The following is a 23,724-nucleotide window of genomic DNA, read 5'->3' on the forward strand; positions in this document are numbered from 1 at the left end:
TGATTTACATGTTTTTAATCTTTGACATATAAAAAGTATATTTAAAATATACATGCAAAATACTATATATAAGTTACAAAGCACAATGATAAAACAAACACCCCAAATCCATCACCTGACTTAAGAATTAGAACATTTCTAATAACCTTCATATACCTATGATTTCCTTCCTAATCCCATCTCTTTTATCCCCCTACCCCCGAGAATAGCCACCATTTCAAGTTTTTCATTCCCTTCTTTCAATATAATTCTACCACTTGATGTATGTTTTCCTAAAGAATATACTACTTAGACTTACTAGTTTTGAGCCTTAGAAAAATGACATTCTATGACTGCTTTTGTTCAATCAATATTATGCTTTTTTACAGACAAATTTTATTTTATTGAGATATGTATTTTTACAAGTCCTTGTTTTATTTTTTATTTTTAACAAATATGATGCTTTTAAGATTCATTCAGTTGTGAGTTGCAACCTACTCACATAAGACTAGAAGGCCCAAATGCCACTTCAGATGGGTGGCTTGAAGTCAGCATTTATATTATATTTATATCATGGAAACCAGCAATCTGTACAAACCAGGGCTTTTCATTTTCAGACAGTTGTTAACATTTACCAGCATACCACTTATATCATCCATCCTGAGTGTAGCTGACATGCATTCAGTTTCCCACAGTATAACAATTCCACAGTTTATCCATTTTCCTGTCCACCATCATACTAACAAATTTGCTTACATTTCATGGTACATGAGACGTGCTTTCTAACATATTTATCCAGAAGTGAAGTCTCTGGGCTTCACTCAGATTTTAGGATAATGGAAAACTATTTCCAAAATTGTTTATGCCCCAGCTGTTGTATGAATCTCTTTTTGTCTCGGTCTTCACCAGCACTTAATTTTGTCAAATTTCTCAGTGTCACATAAAAAGTCATAAAACAGCATCTCTCAAGGGCCTTACTTTTCCTTGGTTACTAGAGTAAAATATTTTTCATATGCTCATTGGCCATTTGTGTTTCCTCTTCTGTGAAATATCTATTGCTTATTTTTCTATTGGTTTGCTGATCCTTTGTTTATTGAATTATAGATACACTTTACATTTTTTGAATATTAATCTTTGATCAGTGACAAATATAGTTTCCTATTTTGTAGCTTATCAACCTCTTTTTTTCCTGCCATTTTTTGATGAATAAGAATTCTTAACACTCGATAATTGAGCTTTTTTAATGTTTAGGAATTTTTGCATCTTGTTTAAGATGTCCTTCTCTAGCCAGGTGTAAGGAAAATGTTTTCCCATAGTTTCTCTTCTAATTATTACAATTGAATGTATGGACTGCTTCCTGATAGAACAATGAACGATGAAGCAGTGATATACCTTACATGCCACTGTAGTGGCATTACATGTACTTATTTATATATTCAGCAAACATCTTGAAGTGCCCTGGCATGAACTTAATATGCTAAGCCAAGGAGTTTGAATTTTGTTCTATAGAAAATAGAACCAAAAATAAATAATTTTTTTTTATTTAAATAAATAAAATTTATTTTTAGAAATATAATGAACCAAATGGGGTGAGATTGTACAAGGAAAATCTATTTATAGAGCTCTTACACTAAATGGAGAAGGACAAAGGCGTAGACTAGGCAGTCTTGGGGGAAACGAGACTGGCTTGGTGACAATGACGTAATTTGAGTTCAATTTAATATAGGGCTGAGAGGGGTGAAAGTAAATCAAGTCTGATATTGACATTTCTGCCCAGAAGACTGAAAGGATCCACAAAATGAGAATGGGAGTAGGTGATGTAAGTTCCAAAACCAAGCTGGAATTAGTGACAAACTCTGAGAGTAGAAATGTGGTCACCCTGTATCTTAAACAAGCACAGGAGTTAAGAGGCTGCTTCTCACACTTCTTTTTCTCCTTTGCCCTTAGCTTCCTAAAACCTGCAGGAGTGGTGGGCGGATGACTGACAGCTATGGTGATTTGGTGCAAGCAAAGATGCTTGGTTTCATTTTCTTTTTAAAGACATCTTTAAGTGACACTAAAATCACAGTATATCTTGTTGGATTTAAAACTCACCCAAAGACTCTGGGACTATTTCATCTGGAGATTGAAGTATTTGTGAAGTCTCTTCTGTCCTTTCTGCCAGGTTGTCTCCTTGAAGCCTAAATGATTAAAAATGGTTATTGAAACCTCCAGTAATGTTGACTTGTGAAATGTGAGCTATATGTTATTGGGAACATGACTATGAACTTCTAAATTCTAAAACCAGGCATGCTTCTTCCAAGTAGAAATAAAGCTTTACTGAAATCTTTGTCATATAGTGTTTTTTTGCTTTTCTAACCTTTAAGCAAAAGGCTTTCATCTTTTCTCCTGTATCCATGGGAAGATTAGTCTAGGTAGAATCTGCTTTTCTTCTTAACCTGAGGAAGATTTACAAGTAAATGTTTTCACGGACACTGCAATGGGGAAGTGAGTGGAAGAAAAGCAAGCATCCAACATAGTGTGCTCGCCTGACTTCTGGGTCCAGGGGCCTGAGAAGGTTTCCATGATTACACAGAGGTTCATCAAATACAGTTTTCCAAACCAATCAAACCTGAGCTTAAAGGCCTGCAGGTCAAAATCTGTTTCATCAGGGGGCATGAAGATTCAATACGTGGATGGCCCAGGGTTCTCAGAGACACTGGGTCTTCTTCAGGAGAGGAAGATTGCACAGGGACTTTCATGACAATAGATTTCTGAGCTTCTATATCCTCACCTCTGTAGTGAGGTTAGTCTGGGCTTAGTTATACTGTGAAAGCACTCTATCAAAAGAGGTACAGCTCATCAATAAACATGGGAACTCTGACCTAAGGAAACAGAATAAGCTCTGCTAACATTGGAGGACAGTTATCAAATAATCCAAAGGTTGGAGGTTTCTGCCAGTGCCTTACTTTTTTTCTTGCATTTCCTGATGGTGAGTACCCTCATGGGAGAGTATTAATGAAAACATGACATATACTATTAATATTTTTAAAAATGCAAACTCAAATACAATCCATAACTGTACTAGAATTTTTCATAGTTAAAATCTTCAACTCTTTTATACCTTTATCTGTATATACCACAGTGGAATCCAATAATGTATATGCATGACTCTCTTTACTTTTTGTACAAGTATAAATATTGTGCATTATACTTTTATTCCTACAATAATAAATTTTACACATTTATGTATGTATTATACATTTATTGTTGGTGGTGGTGGTTAGTGACTCAGTCATGTCTGACTCTTCCCTTGAGGCTCCTCTGTCCATGGAATTCTTCAGGCAAGAATACTGGAGTGGGTTGCCATTCCCTTCTCCAAGGCATCTCCCCAACCCAGGGATGGGGACCGAACCCATGTCTCCTGAATTGGCAGCACTGAGCCACCTGAAAAGCCCCATGACACATTTATACTTACATATTATCTTCTATACACAAAGTTACTATATTATATAAGCTAATTAAATAATTCTCAAGAGTAATTTGCTGGTAGTCATATAAAACTTTTCAGTCAAAAATCTTACACTTCTAATTAAATTTTAATTTTTACTCTAAAAAAAAGGCATCATTTTTAAGTGACTGATTTAGCTACATACTTCTCAAATCTGCCCAGTTCCTTCTTTTTATTTTGTTTACTTCTAATCATTGGGGTAAGTATTTTACTCATCGGCAACATCAAATATTCTTTTTTCATCAAAATGATCAAAGAGAGAATATATGTAGGTATACAAGACATTGAAGTGTGTAAATAAAGATTACTATTAAAAATTGACAATCAGTTACAACACATTTGGGTATCTACCATTAGGTTAAAAACCTAAATGATGACTCCCCTCTCAGTCCAGTGGTTATGACGGTATACTTCCAACACAGAGGACATGGGTTTGATCCCTGCTTGGGGAACTAAGATGGTACATGATGCATGGAGCAGCCAAAAAGTTTTAAAATACCTAAACAGAAAATAAATCTCCAATAAAGGTAGAATAAAACAAGAAATCAAACCTAAGTTGCAATTTTTTTTATTCATGGCAAGCTTCAATAAAAACAAATACTTGTTTAGTATTTATCAATATGCTCAATAATAACCCAAATGTTGTGGCAATGTAAAGAAATAGGAACTGTCCTTGATTTCATGGAGTTCTCAATTGAGCTGAGTTGAAAAGAAAAATGGCCAGGATAACCACCAACAAATTGGGTGGCCTTGAAGCTGCCTCATCGTTGTCCAAACTGTACCCTCCAGACACCTTTGGAGTTGAATTCGCCGTGACTTGGCATCAACCCCACTGAGGAATGCCTCTGAGCCCCACTATCCTTGAGTGGTCTGCCAATGTTTCCCAAGCTGAAATCCACACAGCACTACTTCTGTAAGAGCGTAATAGGTGCTATGCAAACAAGGGTTCTGTGGGCAAGTCCGGGAAATACAGTTGCAATAAAAGTTAAATCACTTTTTTTTTTTTTTTTACATTACAAGAGTTGTACTCATAGCCTCAAACATTTTCTCTTTGCTTTCTGAAACTCTCCTTCCATATTAAGCACTCTTCTATATTCTCAGCCTCTAAATAAAATGTTTCTTGCTCCTCCTGTCATAAGGAAAGCCTTTTCTCATCTAAGAATAGGACATCCCTTTTTCCTCTAAGAATATTATCGTACCTCCTCTTCAAAGGAGGCTGTGTAGCCCCTCAACCTCAGCTAACAGAAGGGTATAAAGATTAACTTGTATTCTCTCTGCCTGGGGAGACTTTGATCAGGCTCGAAATTTTCTTCTTCAACTCAAGTGTCACTATTATCTTGAATGAAATTTGTGTTTACGTATATGTACTGACTAATTTCAAAGTCCCTCAATCTCAAATCTGGAGTCTTTCCTTCCATTTCACCTTTCCCAACCCAAACGATAGATAATTCAATTGCTTTGTCAGAAATCTTAAAATCCAGTGTTCTGTTCTCTGATAACAAACTCACTTCCTTTAGGCGATTTCACAAATTAGCTTTTTTATTTATTTAGTTTTGGCTGCACTGGGTCTTTGCTGCAGGGGGTGGGCTTTCTCTAATTGCTGCTCGCAGGTTTAGTTGCTCCACAGCATGTGGGACCTTAGTTTCCTGACCAGGGATTGAACCTGCGTCCCCCACATTGAAAGATTCTTAACCACTGGGCCACCAGGGAAGTTCCTCAACTTCCTCTTCAATCAAATACATATCTTCATCTTCTCTCAGTTCTCTCCCGGGTTTTGCTCCTCTCCTGATTTCCTTCCTGCCCTACTCAGATGGGACCTATTGTCCCCTCAATCCCCATGCACCCACATCTTTTAGTCATTACTGCCAACCAGACCCTAATCCTGTATTAACCTGTCATTTTTGTTTACATGGCAGCTTAAAACTACTGGGAAGGATTATGACACTCTAGGACTGATGAGTACAAACAAATCAATAGTTCCCAACTTTAAACTTCAGCTTGTCGGTAGATTTTCTTCCATTCCTTTCAAAGTCTTCAAAAATATCACCTCTCTTTTGTGTCCATCCAAAAAATTACGTAATCAAAAATAAAGACCTTCTACTCCCACTCACACAGCACCTGCAGAAGTATCTTTACCCTGACCTGTATTCACCACCTTCCGAATTCACAAAAGAGTGAGAGACCCTCTCCCCTGTCCAAGGTTTAGATCATCCATCAGGCTGGTGATTTGGGTCCCATCATCTCATCTGCCCCTTCATTTATTTTACTCACCACCACTCATTCTATTCATCTCTGTGGCTCATTTCCCACAGCATAGAAATAAGCTCACTTCTCTTTCAACCTTAAAAAAACAAACAAAACAATATCCCTCCCATAAGTATCTAAAACATCTACCTATTGCTTTTTCTAGCTCATTATTCTTTGAGTCAAACTCCTTAAAAATGCTTCCATCAATGCCTTTTAAAAAAAATCAAAGTATAACATAAGACATCCTGTTAGTTTCAAGTGTACATCATAGTGATTTTATATATATACACATAAATATATATATCAGTCAGTCAGTCAGTCAGTTCAGTAGCGTCTGACTCTTTGCGACCCCATGAACTGTAGCACGCCAGGCCTCCCTGTCCATCACCAACTCCCGGGGTTTACTCAAACTCACGTCCATTGAGTCGGTGATGACATCTAACCATCTCATCCTCTGTTGTCCCCTTCTCCTCCCACCTTCATTCTTTCCCAGCATCAGAGTCTTTGCCAATAAGTCACTGCTTCGCATCAGGTGGCCAAAGTATTGGAGTTTCAGCTTCAACATCAGTCCTTCCAATGAACAGTCAGGACTAATTTCCTTTAAGATGGACTGGTTGGATCTCTTTGCAGTCCAAGGGACTTCCAAGAATCTTCTCCAACACCACAGTTCAAAAGCATCAATTCTTCAGTGCTCAGTTTCTTATAGAAAGCTGAAATATGTATATAAATGTATATATATATATATACACACATATACATTTTGAAAGGGTCACTAAGAAAAGTATAGTTACCATCTGCCACCAAGCAAAGTTATTACAATATTATTGACCATATTCCTTATGCTCTACTTTGCATCCCCATGACTCACTTCTTTTGTAACTGGATGTTGATGTCTCTTAATCTCTTTTACTTATTTTGGCTGCCCCTCAACCTTCCTCCCGTCTAGCAACCAACAGTTTGATCTCTGCATCCATGAGTCTGTTTCTGTTTTATCTGTTCCTGTTTTGTTTTCTAGATTCTACATATGAACATGTGAGTTGTCCCATATCTTGGCTATTATAAATTGCAAATCATGCTGCAATGAATATATGGGTGCAAATATCTTCCTGAGTTAGTGTTTTTGTCGCGTTTCCAGAGAAATACTCAGAAGTGGAATTGCTGGATCACATGGTAGTTCTATTTTTAATTTTTTGAGGAACCTCTGTGCTGTTTTGTAAAGCAGTCACACCAACTTACATTCCTACCAACAGGGCATGAGGATTCCCTTTTCTCTGTATCCTTTTCAGAACCTGTTATTTTTTGTTTTTGATAATAGCTGTTCTGACAACTGTGAGGTAGTGACTCATTGTGGTTTTGATTTCCATTTCCTTGATAATTAGTGATGTTGAGCATCTTTTCAGGTGCCTGTTGGCCATCTACATATTTTCTTTAAAAAAAGAAAAAAGGTCTATTCAGGTTCTCTGCCTATTTTTTAAATCCAGTTTTTTAAGTTTTTAAATTTTGAGTTGCACAAGCTCTTCATATATTTTAGATATTAACTCTCCACCAATGCCTCTACTTCCACAGTTTCAATTCACCTCTCAATCTATTTTAATTTGGTTTGTCCTGCTGCCATTCTGAGACGATTGGCTACACACTAAGACTGCCTGATCTTCTACTTGCCACACACAGAGGAAAACTTCCTGATCTTGTTTTTATTTTACTTTCATTTCTACTTTGTGCGAACACTCTTTTCCCAGTCTGTACCATCTCCCTGAATCAGTTCACCCACTCTTTCGGTTTAACTACATGTAGGGTGGTTTTTCAAATCTTTGTCTTGAGTTTTCAACCTGAGATTGGTGTAACCAAATACTAACTGGACATTTTAATTGAACTAACCAGAAACATCTCAAAGCAAATTGTCCAGAGCAAACTCTTCTGCATCATACCCTGCCTTGTATGACACATGGCTAATCAATCTGATTCTTATTAATTATATTTCCTAAAGGAATTTCCTGAATCCAGTACTTCTTTATTCTACTACTACAATCACGCTGCTCATCTTGACTTGCTCGGATTATTACATAGTTTCCTTGATGATATTTATACACAGAAACTGTTCTTCAAAAATTCATTTTCCATATGGCTACCAGAAAATTCCAAACAAATCCTCATGCTTTATTATTCTCATGCTTTAAATATTTCGATGCAAGGGATTTTAACACGAGTATTCTTAAGGGATCCATAAACAGGTTTCAGGGGAATCACTGTAATTCACAATAAATGGAATAAAAAGTTTTTGGTGGATGTGCCCTTTTTTGGACAGGGAGACAGTAACCTCAACCAGATGCTCAAAACTAATCTTTGACTCAAAAGACTTTAAGAACTACCATTTTTACTGGAGTCTCTTGTGCAAAATGAGTTATGGTTTCCTTACCAAATCATTCAAAAGTCTCTATTGCACGACCCCTACCTGTGTCTGCAACTTCACCTTCTTGGATATTTCACCGTGGATTTTATACTCCATAAACTCCAAACTGCTTTTACTTTTGTGCAGATATTTTATTAAGCCTCTCTGGCTTATAATTATCTCTGGCAGAATTTACGTTCCCCTCATTTACTTTTTGGCTTAATCCTAGGTTTTAATTACAGATTCTCCTTTTTTCAGTTTTTCTTCCAGAAGTCTTAGTACCTATGCAAATCTTTACCATAGTTCTTACTTTACTATGTTTTGTTTCCTTTGATGTCTATCAACACACACCAAGTATCTTAAAGATGAGTTTTATTTTTCATATTTTTATGTCTCTAAAGTCTAGTTCAGATTGAGCTTGATACATTGCAAACTCTGAGAGAGATTTCTTAAGATATTTTTTAGTGATGAGCTCACCTTTGAGAAAAGGAGGAAAAGAGGACCCAATCTATGTATAAGGAATTTTCTACAGGATATCAGTATATTTACATTCTCTTGAAAAGAGGTAAAAATTATCCTGCATCTCTTAACCTGGTTCACCCTAATACAGATGTAAACCAGAGGCTTACGTGCAATCCAATTTATGGTCTGGGGTGGGGGCAGGAGTGAGGAACACAGAGTGACACATAAAAGAAGAGAAAGGTGTGTTATTGAGTCATACCCTTTACTGGTGGTTGCTGCTCAATCCCACAAGAATTCTAAGGATCCTTGCAAAACATGTCCACTTGAAGAATGAAAGCATAGAGCATGTATCCATAGGCTCCTGGTCAAGGGTGGTCCCTGATCATTGATCTCCCTGATCTTTTCAGTTGTGCATACATCAGTTTAGAATGATTCTCATTGGTCATCCCAGGGCAGGAAATGAGATGTAAAAGATACCAGTGTAACTGAGATGCTAAAGTTTGCACATGCACAAAGCTGGCTCCCACAGTTGGAAGAAGCATATGCCAAAACAGTTGCTAATAAAAGTTGGGGCATTTTAAGTGAGGTACAAGCAGAGGAGATAAAGATATTAAATGTGTTTAGGTATCAAACAAATGAATCAGATTTCATTTTAATTGAACTGACTTGGCTAGGAAAAATCTCCAAGTTTATGAGTCAACAGTCACTTTCCATTGATTCAGTCTTAATGGTGAATAAGCCAATGAAAGATAGCATCCTCAGAGACTACTATAGTGCATATCACAGCCTATCATAGTACCAGGCACATGTACGTGATCAATAGACATTTGTTAAGTAAATGTTGCTGAAAAGTCCCTATGTCTTACCAAATAGACTTAAGGAAGATGGACCAATCAAGAGGAAACATATGGAAGCTCATTCAGGAGACTGGTGGCTGTAGCAGTGATTCAAATTGTGCTTGCTTGGTAATGTTTTGAGATCCAGCTGATTCCAATGTCTTGCTTTGTAAGAAGAAACAAGGAAACAAAAACTAGGGCCAAGTGTCCAGTCCTAGTCCAAAATGTTGGTTACAACACACCACCAGCAGCCATATGCATTCTGGGGGCAAGGTTTGAATAGTGTAAGCAGTGGGAGGATAGTGATGAGTGTTACTTTTTTATACTTTAAAAAAAAAAAAATCCAAAACACTCAATATTTTTCTTTTTTAAAAGCCTCTGGTACTATCAGTTCAGTAGAACCATGTGATGTGACAAGACTCAAATAAGTGTATTCTAAATTTTTCATTTGGCCTAGAAGACATTCAGTCATCTTTCTGTTTTCATGCTATCATGCCACGTATTCTATACTTCAATCTTCCCTTAATACTTTCTGGAAGAAAGCAGTATCTAACTAAAGAGTAAAGAAAGAAAGAAAGTGAAGTCGCTCAGTCATGTCCAACTCTTTGCCACACTGTGAACTGTAGCCTACCAGGTTCCTCCATCCATGGGATCCTCCAGGCAAGAATACTGAAGTGAGTTGCCATTTCCTTCTCCAGGGAATTTTCCCAACCCAGGGATCGAACCCAGGTGTCCCGCATTGCAGGCAGACGCTTTACCCACTGAGTCACCAGGAAGCCCTAACTAAAGGGTAAACACTCATCAATTATTTTTTTTTTAAACTAAATTGAATACACTATGGCATGCATGAAATTAAATACCAGGTTAACATTTCTAACTTATCTAGTTCAGAGGAGATGATGAATAGAATCTGGATTAATTCAAGAAATGTTAATGGAGTAGGTGGTACTTGCACTGGGCTTTGAAAATGCTGAAATTCGATTAGGTGAAGAAAAAGAGGAAGGGTGTTTCAAGGAAAGAGTAGTGAAATAATACAGTACACTTACTTTGGAAAAAGAAGTCTTCCTTGATGGGGGGGAAGATGAGAAAAGAAAAGAGAGAGAGAGAGGGAAAACCAAGTATAACAAAAAACTAACAGCTTCAGTGAAAGTAGTGTATTGAAAGCAACAAACACATCTAGATTATAAAATGTATTCAGATGGGATCTTGCAAATTAAACAAAAAGATGTAGACTTAATGAAACAGGAAACTGTGAAAGTTTTAAATTATTGCCTAATATAATAAAAGCTGCACTAAGAAAATAATATTCATTGGGGCCTCTTGGAAGGCCATTTGGGAAGCTTTTACAACTTTCACTTTTCACTTTCATGCATTGGAGAAAGAAATGGCAACCCACTCCAGTGTTCTTGCCTGGAGAATCCCAGGGACGGGGGAGCCTGGTGGGCTGCCATCTATGGGGTCACACAGAGTCGGACACGACTGAAGCGACTTAGCAAGCAAGAAATAGAAGATCAAAGCATGGAATAAGGAGGAGGGTCTAGGCAGGTGCCTACAGTGGCGCAAGCACTGTTCCAGTTTGGGGGGCTGGGGGACAGGAGCTGTGGACACAGTGAACCAAATTTCCATCCTCAAGGAGCTTTCATTTTAGATGTGGTGGTGGAGGTGCAGAGAGGCAGCTGGATAGAAGGGAGATGCTGAGCAGACTGAGTTGTGCACCAGGCTTACCCTCCCTGGGCTCCAAAATCTCTACAAAGAACAGACACGATTTAGCAACTGAACAAAAATGACGACTTAATTTAGCTATTTTGAAGGACATGAGATTCTGTTTCACTGGAAAACAACAGTATATCATAAATGCCAGTTGGATCCAGGGAACCATCATAAACAGTTTAGGTTTTAAGGAATTTTGAACCATTTTCTACAAAGGGGTAGAAGATTACCTTATCTTTGTCCTCCAATGTCTTCCTTTAATTCTCAAAGTGTCTTTCATAACATTGGTCATAGAGTTATTTCTAAGTCTCTTTCTAAATGTTCATTTTCCATTTCAGGATTCCAGTATGTTTCTCTAGAATTATTTTTTGAAAGAAATTCTAACAATTTAGGGGTGGGCTTCTCTTGTGGCTCAGCTGGTAAAGAATCAGCCTGCAATGTGGGAAACCTGGGTTTGATCCCTGGGTTGGGAAGATCTCCTGGAGAAGGGAAAGGCTACCCACTCCAGTATTCTGGCCTACACTTCCATGGAGTGTATAGTCAATGGGGTCACGAACAGTCAGACACGACTGAGCAACTTTCACTCACTCATTAACAATTTATTGTCACTTAATTTCAAAGTCTTAAAAAAGGCAAATTGTCATCAACATCAAAAATTTATCAGGGATCTTCGGAGGCAAAGCCCTTCACTGAGTAATGAGACTGCAATCTGCTGTAAGAGCTGGGTGTATTTTCAGGATCTCTCCAGTTACTTGTCAAGCTTCCTGAGGTTTCAAAGATCAGGTCTGTTATCCTCCACACCGTCAGGGCTTAGCATACTAATTTAATTTGTCTGCCCCTCCTACCCCGCTGAGTAACTATCTGATGTAAATAGCATCTTATCTGAAGTCACTAAAGACTTCTAAGAGTGCCTTCTCTACTCTAGAAGAATGGCACTGCTGCCTGTGGAACTTTGCTGCCCTCCACCCAAGTCCCAACTAAGTCTCAGTTCCTCAGGGAGTTCCCTGGATGTTCTTCCTTTCATTCTGCTTTCCAAACCCACTGACTCCATCTCTGGGTCTCCCTTACCCTTGGCCATTCCAGTTGACATTTGGTGGGTGGTCTGGCCCTCTGACACCATTTCTCACGCCCCCCTAGCTGCAGTATCTGTGTGCCAGATAGAGTTCTACCTTCCAGAACCTCTGATAAACACTTCTACTCCAGGAACTCCTCTGCCAACAGGAAGTTTCCAACAGTACCTAGATTTCACTCTTTATTTTAGTTGCTGTTCATTGTTGTTCAGGTACTAAGTCATGTCCCACTCTTAGCAACCTCATGAACTGCAGGATGCCAGGTCTTCCTGTCCTTCACTGTCTGCCGGAGACTGCTCAAACTCATGTCCACTGGTTTGATGATGCCATCCAACCATCTCATTCTCATCATCCCCTTCTCCTCTTGCCCTCAATCTTTCCCAGTATCAGAGTCTTTTCCAATGAGTCAGCTCTTTGCATCAGGTGACCAAAGTATTGGAGCTTCAGCTATAGCATCAGTTCTTCCAATGAATATTCATGGTTGATTCCCTTGAGGATTCCTTGAGGACTGGTTTGATTTCCTTGAGGACTGGTTTGATCTCCTTGCTATCCAAGGGACTCTCAAGAGTCTCCTCCAGCACCACAGTCTCAGCCTTCTTTATGGTTCAACTCTCAAATCCATACATGACTACTGGAAAAACCATAGCTTTGAGTATATGGACCTTTGTCAGCAAAGTGATGTCTCTGCTTTTTAATATGCTGTCTAGGTTTGTCATAGTTTTTCTTCCTAGAAGCAAGTATCTTTTAATTTCATGGCTGCAGTCATCATCCACAGTGATTTTGGAGCCCAAGAAAATAAAGTCTCTCACTGTTTCCACTTTTTCCCCATCTATTTGCCATGAAGTAACGGGACCGGATGCCATGATCTTCGTTTTTCAAATGTTGAGTTTTAAGCCAGCTTTTTCACTATCCTCCTTTATTTGAAGTCATGATCTTAGTTTTTCAAATGCTGAGTTTTCAGCCGGCTTTTTTTCACTCTCCTTATCTTAGTATATTCTCTTAAAAACCTTCCTTCTAGCATTCATCTGCGGGCACTCTATTTCTTGTCTCTTGCTGTTTATGTCACGTGAGGTAACAATGCATCAAGACAAAGCACCTTTCTCCTGACCCTGGAATGGAATAGAATAACACTCCCCTTCACCAGAGGGCTTTCTTTATGTTCTGCTTTTTAAATTCTCTCCCTTGTTCACACGAATCTCTGAACATAAACCTCTAAAACAAAATGATGGATGGTGACATGCTCTTTCCTCTCACATTTTCCTTTTAACTTCCTATCTCCTGAAAGTGAGACATGAGCCTGCAAACTATCGGTAACTCTCTAATCAAATTTATAGTTCTCTCACACAAGCCTGATTGCAGACGGGACGCTGCTGTTGGTGGCCTCTTATCTAGGCTGCTAATTACACTCCTGGCAGAAGTTTAAGCATTTTAAAACCAAATCTAAGGAGGGCACACATGGAGAATAGATTTTTTGTTTTTTTTTTCAGTCTCTTCTGCTTTACCTCAATTCAGATATAAAAATGTCAACACAAAATTAGGTAGAGAAGATGACGCATGGAGCAGGACTGATCCTTACCACCCCTTGGGACTAGCTAAACAGGATTTTCCAGGCAGATTGACCAGAATGTGGACCACTGACACACACCCTGGCCAGGTTATTACTCACACCATGGATGACCCAGGGGACATTCCAACCTTCCTGAAATTCGAGGCAGTCATGAAAAAGGATTACATTCAAACTGCCAGACTGCCCTGGGGCTAAGGAAACGCCAAGAGAAAACAGCCAAGCACAGAATGTCTGAGCTAAAAGTAGCTCTGGGCAATGGAATCCACAAGCTTCCTTCAACATGACCATTCGTCCGCATTTTAAACTGGATTTCTTGTCTCTAAAATGATCTGGCGAAGTGTGGGTATGCTTTCAGCCTGCCACCATCCATAGAGAGCACCCTTTTAAAAATCTATCCACATAGAAATAGGCAGTTGAGGTCCTTACTGGACAGACAGTGTAGAGCAATGTTCTCAGTTTCTAGGGTGCTAGACTCGCCTGGACTGCAGGAGTCCCCAGCCTCCAGGCCACAGACCTCCTCCAAGCTGACAGGTACCTCCTGTCAGATCAGTGGCAGACTTAGATTAGAAATAAAGTGCACAATAAATGTAATACACTTGAAATATCCTGAAACCATCTCCTATCCCCCAACCCCTATCTACGGAAAAATCTTCTTCCACAAAACTGGTCCCTGGTGCCAAAAAGTTTGAGGACTGATGACCTGGAGGACTTCTTAAAACATAGATTGCTGAGTTTTATCCACAGAGTTCCTGAGTCCGGTCTGGAGGGTGGTCCAGGAATTGTCTTTCTGCCAAGTTCTCAGGTGATACTGATACTGTCAGGTAGGACACAGTCCCCCATAAGGGCCTCCTCTTTATATTAACAGCTCTGGTAGCGGATGGACCTCCCATTCATCCTCAATGTGTAGTAGTAGTAGACTATGTATGGAATGCCCAAAATAGGTAAGACTCTACCAGAGAATGTTGGTGTTTTTCTTTCTCCAACTAGCGACTTTTAGCTGAACACTCAGTTTTACTCCCAAGTATGTACGGTTTTTCCAGTAGTCATGTACAGACCTGAGAGTTGTATCATAAAGAAGGCTGAGCACTGAAGAATTGATGCTTTCAAACCGTGGTTCTAGAGAAGACTCTTGAGCGTCCCTTGGACTGCCCGGAGGTCAAACCAGTCCATCCTAAAGGAAATCAACCCTGAATATTCCTTGGAAGGACTGATGCTAAAGCTGAAGCTTCAATACTTTGGCCACCTGATGTACCTTTGGCACCTGAAGAGCCAACTCAATATAAAGTCTCTTATGCTGGGAAAGATTGAGGGCAGAAGGAGAAGGGGGCGACAGAGGATGAGATGATTCAATGGATATTAGTTAGAGAAAACTCCCATAGATAGTGGAAGTCTGGCATGCTGCAGTTCATGAGGTCGCAAAGAGTCAGACTGAAAGTGTGAATGCATTAGCCGCTCAGTTATGCTCAACTCTTTGCGGTCCCATGGACTACAGCCCACCAGGCTCCTCTGTCCATGGCATTTTTCAGGCAAGGATACTGGAGTGGTTTGCTTTTTCCTTCTCCAGGGGATCTTCCCAACCAAGGGATCGAACCCAGGTGTCCTGTAACACAGGCACAATTCCATCTTATCGAAGTTAGAAATCTCAGAGTAGACTGCACTTGAGTTTGGGGTGCTGCATCTGTAGCCTCCATCAGAGCATTGCTTAGCAAGTCTTCCTGGTAAGCAGCATCCAGCATAGAGCAGCTGTGGGAAGTCTCCTTAAAGTGCTGATTTCTAACAGGTTGAAAAATGGGATTGTGTGGGGAGCCAAACCACCCTTTTGAAAAACTGCCAAAGCTTTTGTTCCCTCCTCAGCCATTCCTTCCTTTAATCAGAGACCGCTCCCTCATGGTCCTGAAATGGAAAGCTGCCTCACATGCATATCTGATGGGAGACCACCCCCTCTTTTGTATGTGGCCCTGGAACATCTGTTAGATGGCTGAGTTCTGTATATAGTCGATCCCTCTCCCTCTCTGACATGATCAGATTTTTCCATGCCACAGCCCTGGAAGTGACAGTATGTTGTGCTGCCTTAGTCAGATGGTTCAAGTGCCTTTCTTTGTGATTTCCATTCCATAAGATTGGAAGTAATTGAAAGTAATTTGTGATGAGCAGCAGAATTATGAGGCAGACTGAAATTCCCAAATTACCAGTAATATTACAGTGTACCAAAGAGCAGTAAGAGTTTAGCAGGGTTCTATACACCCACAGATGGCAACTGAGGGAATATTACCAGTGATGCGCACATCACAATATCTGAGAAATTGTTACTGGATGTGGAATTAGCATGAGGGAAGGAACCATGGGCAGCCTCCAAGCAATTCTTCTTGAGAAAGTTGTACATTTTTCTAAGGAGGAAATGAAGTTCCAGCAAAACCCAGCAAGTTCCATCTACTTAGGAGAGATCAGAGGTAGAGCAAGGGGGTAAAGTTTAGGAAATGATCCCTTAGAAGGGATCCCTGAGAAGATCCCTTAGAAATCTGAAACCACTGTGTCTGGAGGTTGAAGTCTCAGCCAGGTGAGCCAGCTTGATTCATATCAAACAGAAAGGCTCCCAAAGTGGGTATTTTATGACCCTACTTCTTCTCCATGAGAGTAACATTCTCCATATTTCAATAGAACACAGAAGAATATAAGATGTGTGAGTACAGCAACAAAATTTGGTCTCCTCTATGCCATGCTTTATTTATGTACCCATAATAGGGCTTCACTGGTGGCTCAGCAGTAAGGAAATTGCCTGCCAATACAGGAGACTCAAGAGACTTGGGTTCGATCCCTGGGTCAGGAAGATCCCCTGGAGTAGGAAATGGCAACCCATTCCAGTGTTCTTGCCTGGAAAATTTCACGGACAGAGGAGTCCAGGGGGGTACAGTCCACAGAGTCACAAAGAGTCAGACACGACTGAACACACACCTTTACCTTTACCTAACAGGTGACAGTTACTAATTGAATAAAGTTTCTGTTAGCACTATGCATAAGCTTGATATACTTCTAGGTTTTAAGTTCGTTCTGAGGCAGGAAGCGTAATTTAAGTTTGTTTTTCTTATAACCTTCTGTAATAAATACAACTTGTGTAATAAATGGTTTTCAAATGAGTCAATGTTAAAGTGCTTTGTTTATTAGGATTTGGAGAGCCTACACTGAAATTTGCTGATAAGTAATTTCATGCCCTGGAAAACAAGATTGGCTGAGAAAATGTCAAGTATATGGAGCCCTTGAAGAGATTTTAATAGACAAGATAAAGACCTTCTTTCATTCTTATAACAATGCTCTTAAAATTCTTAAGAAAGACAACACCAAATACAAATGTCTGCACCAGTAGAAAAGGCAATAAGGCATAAAGATTTTAGGATGATTCATCTTTTGGCTTAACAGTCTAAAAGAAGAAATACGTTTGGTGACTTATCACAGAATATAAACACTGCTTTGTTAAATTTTAACTACCTTAGTCTAGAATTTATTTTTTCTGATGTGCACCTCAACTGATCTCCTAAAAGGATCATAGAATTTTTTTTATAGTGAAACTACTTTCTCTCTGATTTCTGCAAACTAAAATAGTTTGCACTGGTAACCAGAGTTAGCTTGTAAGTAAGATTTTCTCAAGGGGTCTTAATTATTTCTTTATCTAACATTGTTATTGTCATATAATTACCATATTTCAAGTCATAAGTTACTCTTTCCAAAATTTCATTTCTTTTTCTGACTTTTATATGGCATGATTTAGATGTTATGGGCTTCCCTGAGGGCTTAGATGGTAAAAAATCTGCCTGCAACGTGGGAGACCTGGGTTTGATCCCTGGGCTGGGAAGATCCCCTGGAGGAGGGCATGGCAACCCCCTCCAGTATTCTTGCCTGGAGCATTCCATGGACAGAGGAGTCTGGCAGGCTGCAGTCCATGGGGTCACTAAAGAGTCAGACATGACAGAGTGACTAAGAACAAAAAGCATTTAGATATTATAGAATTTCTGGTTTTAAGTAAGAAAATAGACTATTATATTAACATTCTGAAAAAAAATGTTAATTTTAAAACTTAAATGCTCTTTCCTGAAAACACAGATTTACTGAAACATAATACATGATGGCACTGATAACACAGTTATTTGCTTTTCTTTCTAGGTAGTTCATACTCAGTTTTAAGCACTAATGTTTGCAACTGAAATAACTACATACTCTGTGAATTTTGATTCTTATTCTGAAATGTTAGTATTCTTTGTTTTATAGCAATAATATATACAGTCTGATTTGATCTAAAATATTTATTTTATACCAGTGAGACAAATGAACTGTTCAGTGATTAGGAAGATAACAGAAGACATACAGAGAGATAAACTAAATATATGTTTGACTTGGTTTATGTAGGCCATTTAGAAACTGTGATCCAATTATAAGGGTAATTACCATAACAAGTAATTGAATATAATTATGATTTTAATTTTACTACAAAGGGTACCTGGGAGGTCCAGCATGCCAAGCAAGTGAATGAACAAGAAGCTTCCACATGTGGATATAAATGAGAAATATAATTTTTTCAGTATTTCTTCCCATTTCTCACATTAGATACCTCATCTTATGCCAGTATGGAAGTTAAATTTTTAAAAAAGAAGATTCATTTAGGTGAAACTTCTCATATTATAAAAACAAAATAGAGTCCTACAAATCCTATTGCTATTACATTATCAGACAGGGTATTTAAGCAAGAATAAATACTAGAATGTTTTCAAAAATAATTATTGTCACATCATGATTGCTATTCTTGATACTACTTATATAGTGATATATAGTGAAAATCGCTGTTGTGTCCAGCTCTTTGAAGCCTATGGACTGTAGCCTGCCAGGCTCCTCTGTCCATGGGATTCTCCAGGCAAGAATACTGGAGCTATTCCCTTCTCCAAGGGATCTTCCTGACCCAGGGATGAAAACTAGTTCTCCTCCCATTGCAGGTAGATTCTTTACCATCTGAGCCAGCAAGGAAGCCAAATAGGAACTCATGATTTTCTGTCATGGCAATTTCTATAACTATTTTATCTACAGAAGTAGCACATAAAGGAAAAATCCTTTCTAAACCAAATCACTTAAAAACATGTTTTTACTGTTGTCATTCTGTCAAACACATTATTTTAATATCCCCAAAGGAAAAAAAATGTGCCAAATGCGTATAAGGTCTATGATTTTTATTTTCCTAAGATTTTTGAAGGCAGTCCGTTTTTGTATATAATTAATTTGCTTATATGACAATTATCCTTCAATCTCTGAAAGCCCTTAGAAAATATTCAATAAAAATCTTTTATTAGAGGCTTAAAAAAAAAAAGGCTTACAAAAATACAGCAGCAAATACACTGGACATTCCTCTACTTGTGGGGCTCCTTCCCAGTTTGTATGGGAGCTGCAAAATGTTCAGTGCTTTTATTCGCCAGTCACTGAGGAATTAAACAACTTGCCCAAGGATGCTCAGTGAAACTGGGATACTGTTAGATGCTGAAATTTAAGGATTTAAACATCACACTTCATTTGTTGCCATGGGCTCAGCTGGTGGGACAGAAACATCATCTTATTGGATCAACTATCAAATCAGAAAAATTCAGTCTGAAAATAAGCTTCATCCTCACGATTTAATCACTTCCTAAATGCCCCTGACCTCCTAATATCATCACCTGGAGGTTTAGGATTCAACATATGAATTTGGGGGAGACACAAACTTTCAATGGTAGCAACTAAATATTTTTGACAAGTTCATGTTTATGAGGAGAAACCTAAGTAGAACTTGAATTTTAAATAAAACCCATAAGAATTAGAAACAAGTTTTTCTCCCTTATATGAAACACAGTCATAGCTAGAATCAAGATAACTATAAAATTCATAATGCTTGTCATAGTGTTTTCATTTCACAATAGCAACCAAATTTTTATTTAAAATGCAGCTAGAAAAAGGATATATAAATAATCAATGTCTCACTTTGAAGTTATTCATTACTTTATTGGTTTCAGATTTCTAGCGTAGTATCTAAAATACAACACTCATAACCTAAAAATAGGGTCATTATTTCATCTCAATAATATAGGTAACAATTTAGCTGCTTGCTTTATTTGAACTTTTGTTGCCTAACAGTTTTTTTTTTTTTTTTTAATTTCGTACAAACATCTTGCCTTACTCCATCCCATTGGCCTTTTATCCTAAAACAGATTAGGCAGTACAATGAATTTGAAAAATGCGCCTAATTCCACAATGGAACCAGCAATTTGTTTTAAAACTGGGAGGCAGCATTGTATAGTAGCAAGATTGGGGCTTTCAAGTCAGATTGGGCAAGGTTCAAATTCTACCTGTGCAACATTAGGAGTCTTTGGTGCTTAAGCAGCTTACTCGGTCTCCTTGAACTTCATTTGTCGCTTGCAAAATGAATCTTAAAAGCATCCACTTGGAAGAGTTGTTTGTGAGGATTAAAGAAAATGTTTCTAAATACCTAATCTGATGTTTGGTACCCAGCTGGTGCTTCTTAATAAGCATAACCAAAATGCTGTGGAGAAAGGAATGCTGTTCATGTGCTTCTTAAAGCAATACCCAAATCCATGCCTCAATGTACATATGTGTTTCAATAGTACATATATGGCTATTGAATTGATCAGTTTGGCTGAACTCATTTACTGGGAATTTTAACTGAATTGATCATTGGTTTTAACACTTTACAGACTAGATTTCTGAGCCCTCATTGTTCAGTATACATCAATTCTGGCTCTGAATCAACGTAGCCTTTATTCTGCTCTCCCCAACATTTTTCTGACCATTTATCTGTGAGAATTTAAGAAACTACAGAATTGAATCTGAACTCATTATATTTCTGAACTCGGTGTGTTAACTAATAGCAGAGATATGAAGAGGAGCTCTGGTTGACAAAAAAAAAAAAAGAAAAAAAAAGGCATAAAGAGGAAAGTTTGGGATAATAAGAATTTCATGCCTTAAATGAACATTATATTCTTTCATGGATTCTCTCACCACTTTCATTATCACAACTGCTTACTATGTTGCTTACAGAGTTTCTTAGTTTCAAAGTACCATAATGATAAAACAACTGGTACAAATTTCTGATTTTTTGAGATTTACTAAAATAGGATCATTGAAATTTGCATAATTATTTACGTAAATGATCATGTTCTCATTTTATCTATTATATATTAACATAATATAATTAGTATAATTATAAATAATATTACATACTAAAACTATTCTAAATTCTTATTTATTTTACTAAATTCAACACTAACACTATTTTTATCCTACAAAATTTTTAATTTTTTTTACAAACAGGCTATAACATTTTTTTCTAAAATTCTTCTAGAAAGCTACATAGTGTTAGATGAGCATTTTAAAAAAACCTTAAATTTCACATTTATTAGCATAATTCTTATTACTCTTGGTTTTGAATATTAAAGCCTAAATATTTTGCTAATTTTTAAATCATTCTCAGAAATTACACCTAAGTTAGACAATCACTTAGAATCAGTTATACCTGTTCAAATCTAAAATCAGACAGTTTAAAGAGAGGTAATGACAATTCATGACTTTGGAGAAAGGAGTGGGCCTTGCTATATTATCTAAACGACTTAACAATCCTCTTTTCCAGAGCAATACACTCCTCTACAGAATTTATGAATATTTCTTATGACTCAAACTTGTTTGCAATCTCAATATCTACCCAAATCAGCTCCTAAATCCTAATACTTTATTTTTGTTAAAGACTTTCTTTCTGTGATGTGGAGCTATTTTATGCAAAGTATTTAGGTCCTCTTTAATTCTCTCTCTCTTCTGGAATGGTGATATTGTATTTCATTTTTGCCATGAAGATGACATATCCTGGGCCAACAGTGACACACACTGATTCTCAGAAGAAAGCTCGATCACATTCTGTGTTTCTTATGAGCTCAGTGAACACTTTTAAATAAACAAGGTTCAGTTGGTCCCATGGGACTTAAGTAAAGGAAAAGAAACAGAAAGAGAAATAAGCAAGCTTATCCTCCTTCAGATGTTATATATAATGCTCACTGTTCTTATAGGTTTTTTATTTTACAAGTCCATTTAAAAACTTTAGCCAGTCTTTAAAACAGTTCCGAAGGTAAATACAGTACAACTCCTGTCTACCCTTACCATCTGGGGTTTACAGTCAATGCAGATTCTGCCAGCTAGATGCTGACTTATACAACTGGGTCTGCCCACGTCTAACTCTTATGATTATTTTCAACTCTTATGATTATGATTAATTTGAATGTGAAAAATTTCCCCAAAGTCAGGTATTAAAAGTAATGAATGTAACATCTTTTTTACCGTTTCCTAACTGCCATCTATCTTTTTTTTTTCTTATGATTATTGGAAAGCCTATGTATAATTAGATTCTGATTTTTCACTGCAATAAATATTTTAAAGCTGTTGGGATATATGTTTTCTTTCTGAAACCGAGACTTCTTTCCAGACTGATCAAATTTGTTCTTTTGATTTCTACTCATGTTTTAAATCTGTATATAGCACAGTTCTTGGCTTGTTTATTTATTTCTCTTTCTTACTGGAATCAAGAGGAGCAAAGTAAAATAGATCTACAGTCCTTCATATTGTCCTTTCTCCAAGCACTTGAGAAAAAGGTAGTTAGTAGAGAAACAGATCAATACTCCCAGTTAGGTCATGATGGAGTCTTTGTTCCTCTTCACAAGCATCAATTTGAAGACCCAGACTCCATTTCTAAAGCTTCAACAGTGATCAGGATTGATACTCACAAATTAATTCCAAGCCATAATTTTGTTTAAATCGTATCAATAGCCTGTTAAGTAAAATCTGAATTCCCAAAACAACATTCCATATGATGTATACAACAGAATTTGAAAACCATCAACTAAGGGAATCTAGAGCAATATCTGAGGCTCCAGAGTTCTCACTGTTCTCACTATTGTCAAATTCAACTGTAAATCACCTCATTTCTTTCTGTTCAATATGACTGTAGTGAAAAGCTTCCTTCAGTCCAAAATCAGTGTTAAATCTCAGTATCTGTGTTTGGCAGTCAGTCTGTAATGCTGGCACTTGGCTACAATGAGTCTATAAGATGTGGGATTGCTAGGAGTGCTTTCCAAGTACAGCTGCACAAAATTTTTTTTTTTTTTTTTCCTCTTGAAAGCTCAATGGTTTGCTTCTTAATTTGGAAAAAAATAAAGAACATTTTTAAAAGAATTTCATGGAGCTATTATAAAAGTTCTTTAGCTAATAAAATACTATGAATATGTCCATGCTCTGAGCTTAATTTTTAACTTCCAAATTAATTTCATTGTGTGTTAGTCACTCAGTCATATCCGATTCTTTGTGACCCCATGGACTTCAGCCCGCCAGGCTCCTCTGTCCATGGGATTCTCCAGCCAAGAATACTGGAGTGGGTTGCTATTCCCTTCTCCATGGGACCTTCCCAATCCAGGGATCGAAACTTAGTCTCTTGCAGATTCTTTACTGTCTGAGTCACTAGGGAGCACTTTGGTGCAAATTGATTTAATTCAACAATCGCTTGTTGATGACTTAATCTGTTACATTATTCCTTTAAAAAACCAAGGGGAAACTAAAATTAAAATTAATAAAGCCAAATTCTAATAATAGACTAATAATATCAAATTCTAGTAAAATCAGAGCTACATGCTGCACTTTAAACCCCACTCAGGAGCTTCCCTAGCGGTCCAATGGTTAAGATGCTGTGCTTCCAATGCAGGGGGCACAGATTCAATTCCTGGTCAGGGAACTAAGATCACAAGTGCCATGTGGCACAGTCTAAAAAAACAAAAACAAAAAATAAACCCTACTCAGAACCTGTAGATGGGATCCTGAAGTAATGGGCAGTGCCAACATAAGGTGAAAATTCTGACCAGAATCAGGTCTCCCAAATTTCTCCAAAGCACCCAATTGAGAAAGGAAAATAA

General features: G+C 37.8%; 1 protein-coding gene across 1 annotated transcript in view; it reads right to left on the reverse strand.

Moving 5' to 3' along the window:
- The window catches only part of LOC104994821 (chromosome unknown open reading frame, human C8orf34), a gene marked incomplete at its 3' end in the record, with an annotated part of 362,913 nt that overhangs the window by 97,866 nt on the left and 241,323 nt on the right, over nt 1-23,724 (reverse strand). Inside the window, exon 11 of the mRNA XM_010848486.1 lies at nt 2,074-2,159. Coding sequence (XP_010846788.1) covers nt 2,074-2,159 — 86 coding nt within the window. The remainder of the gene's footprint in view (nt 1-2,073; nt 2,160-23,724) is intronic.

This window comes from Bison bison, unplaced genomic scaffold, assembly GCF_000754665.1.
Source record: "Bison bison bison isolate TAMUID 2011002044 unplaced genomic scaffold, Bison_UMD1.0 scf7180017864267, whole genome shotgun sequence".
Classification (NCBI taxonomy): domain Eukaryota; kingdom Metazoa; phylum Chordata; class Mammalia; order Artiodactyla; family Bovidae; genus Bison; species Bison bison.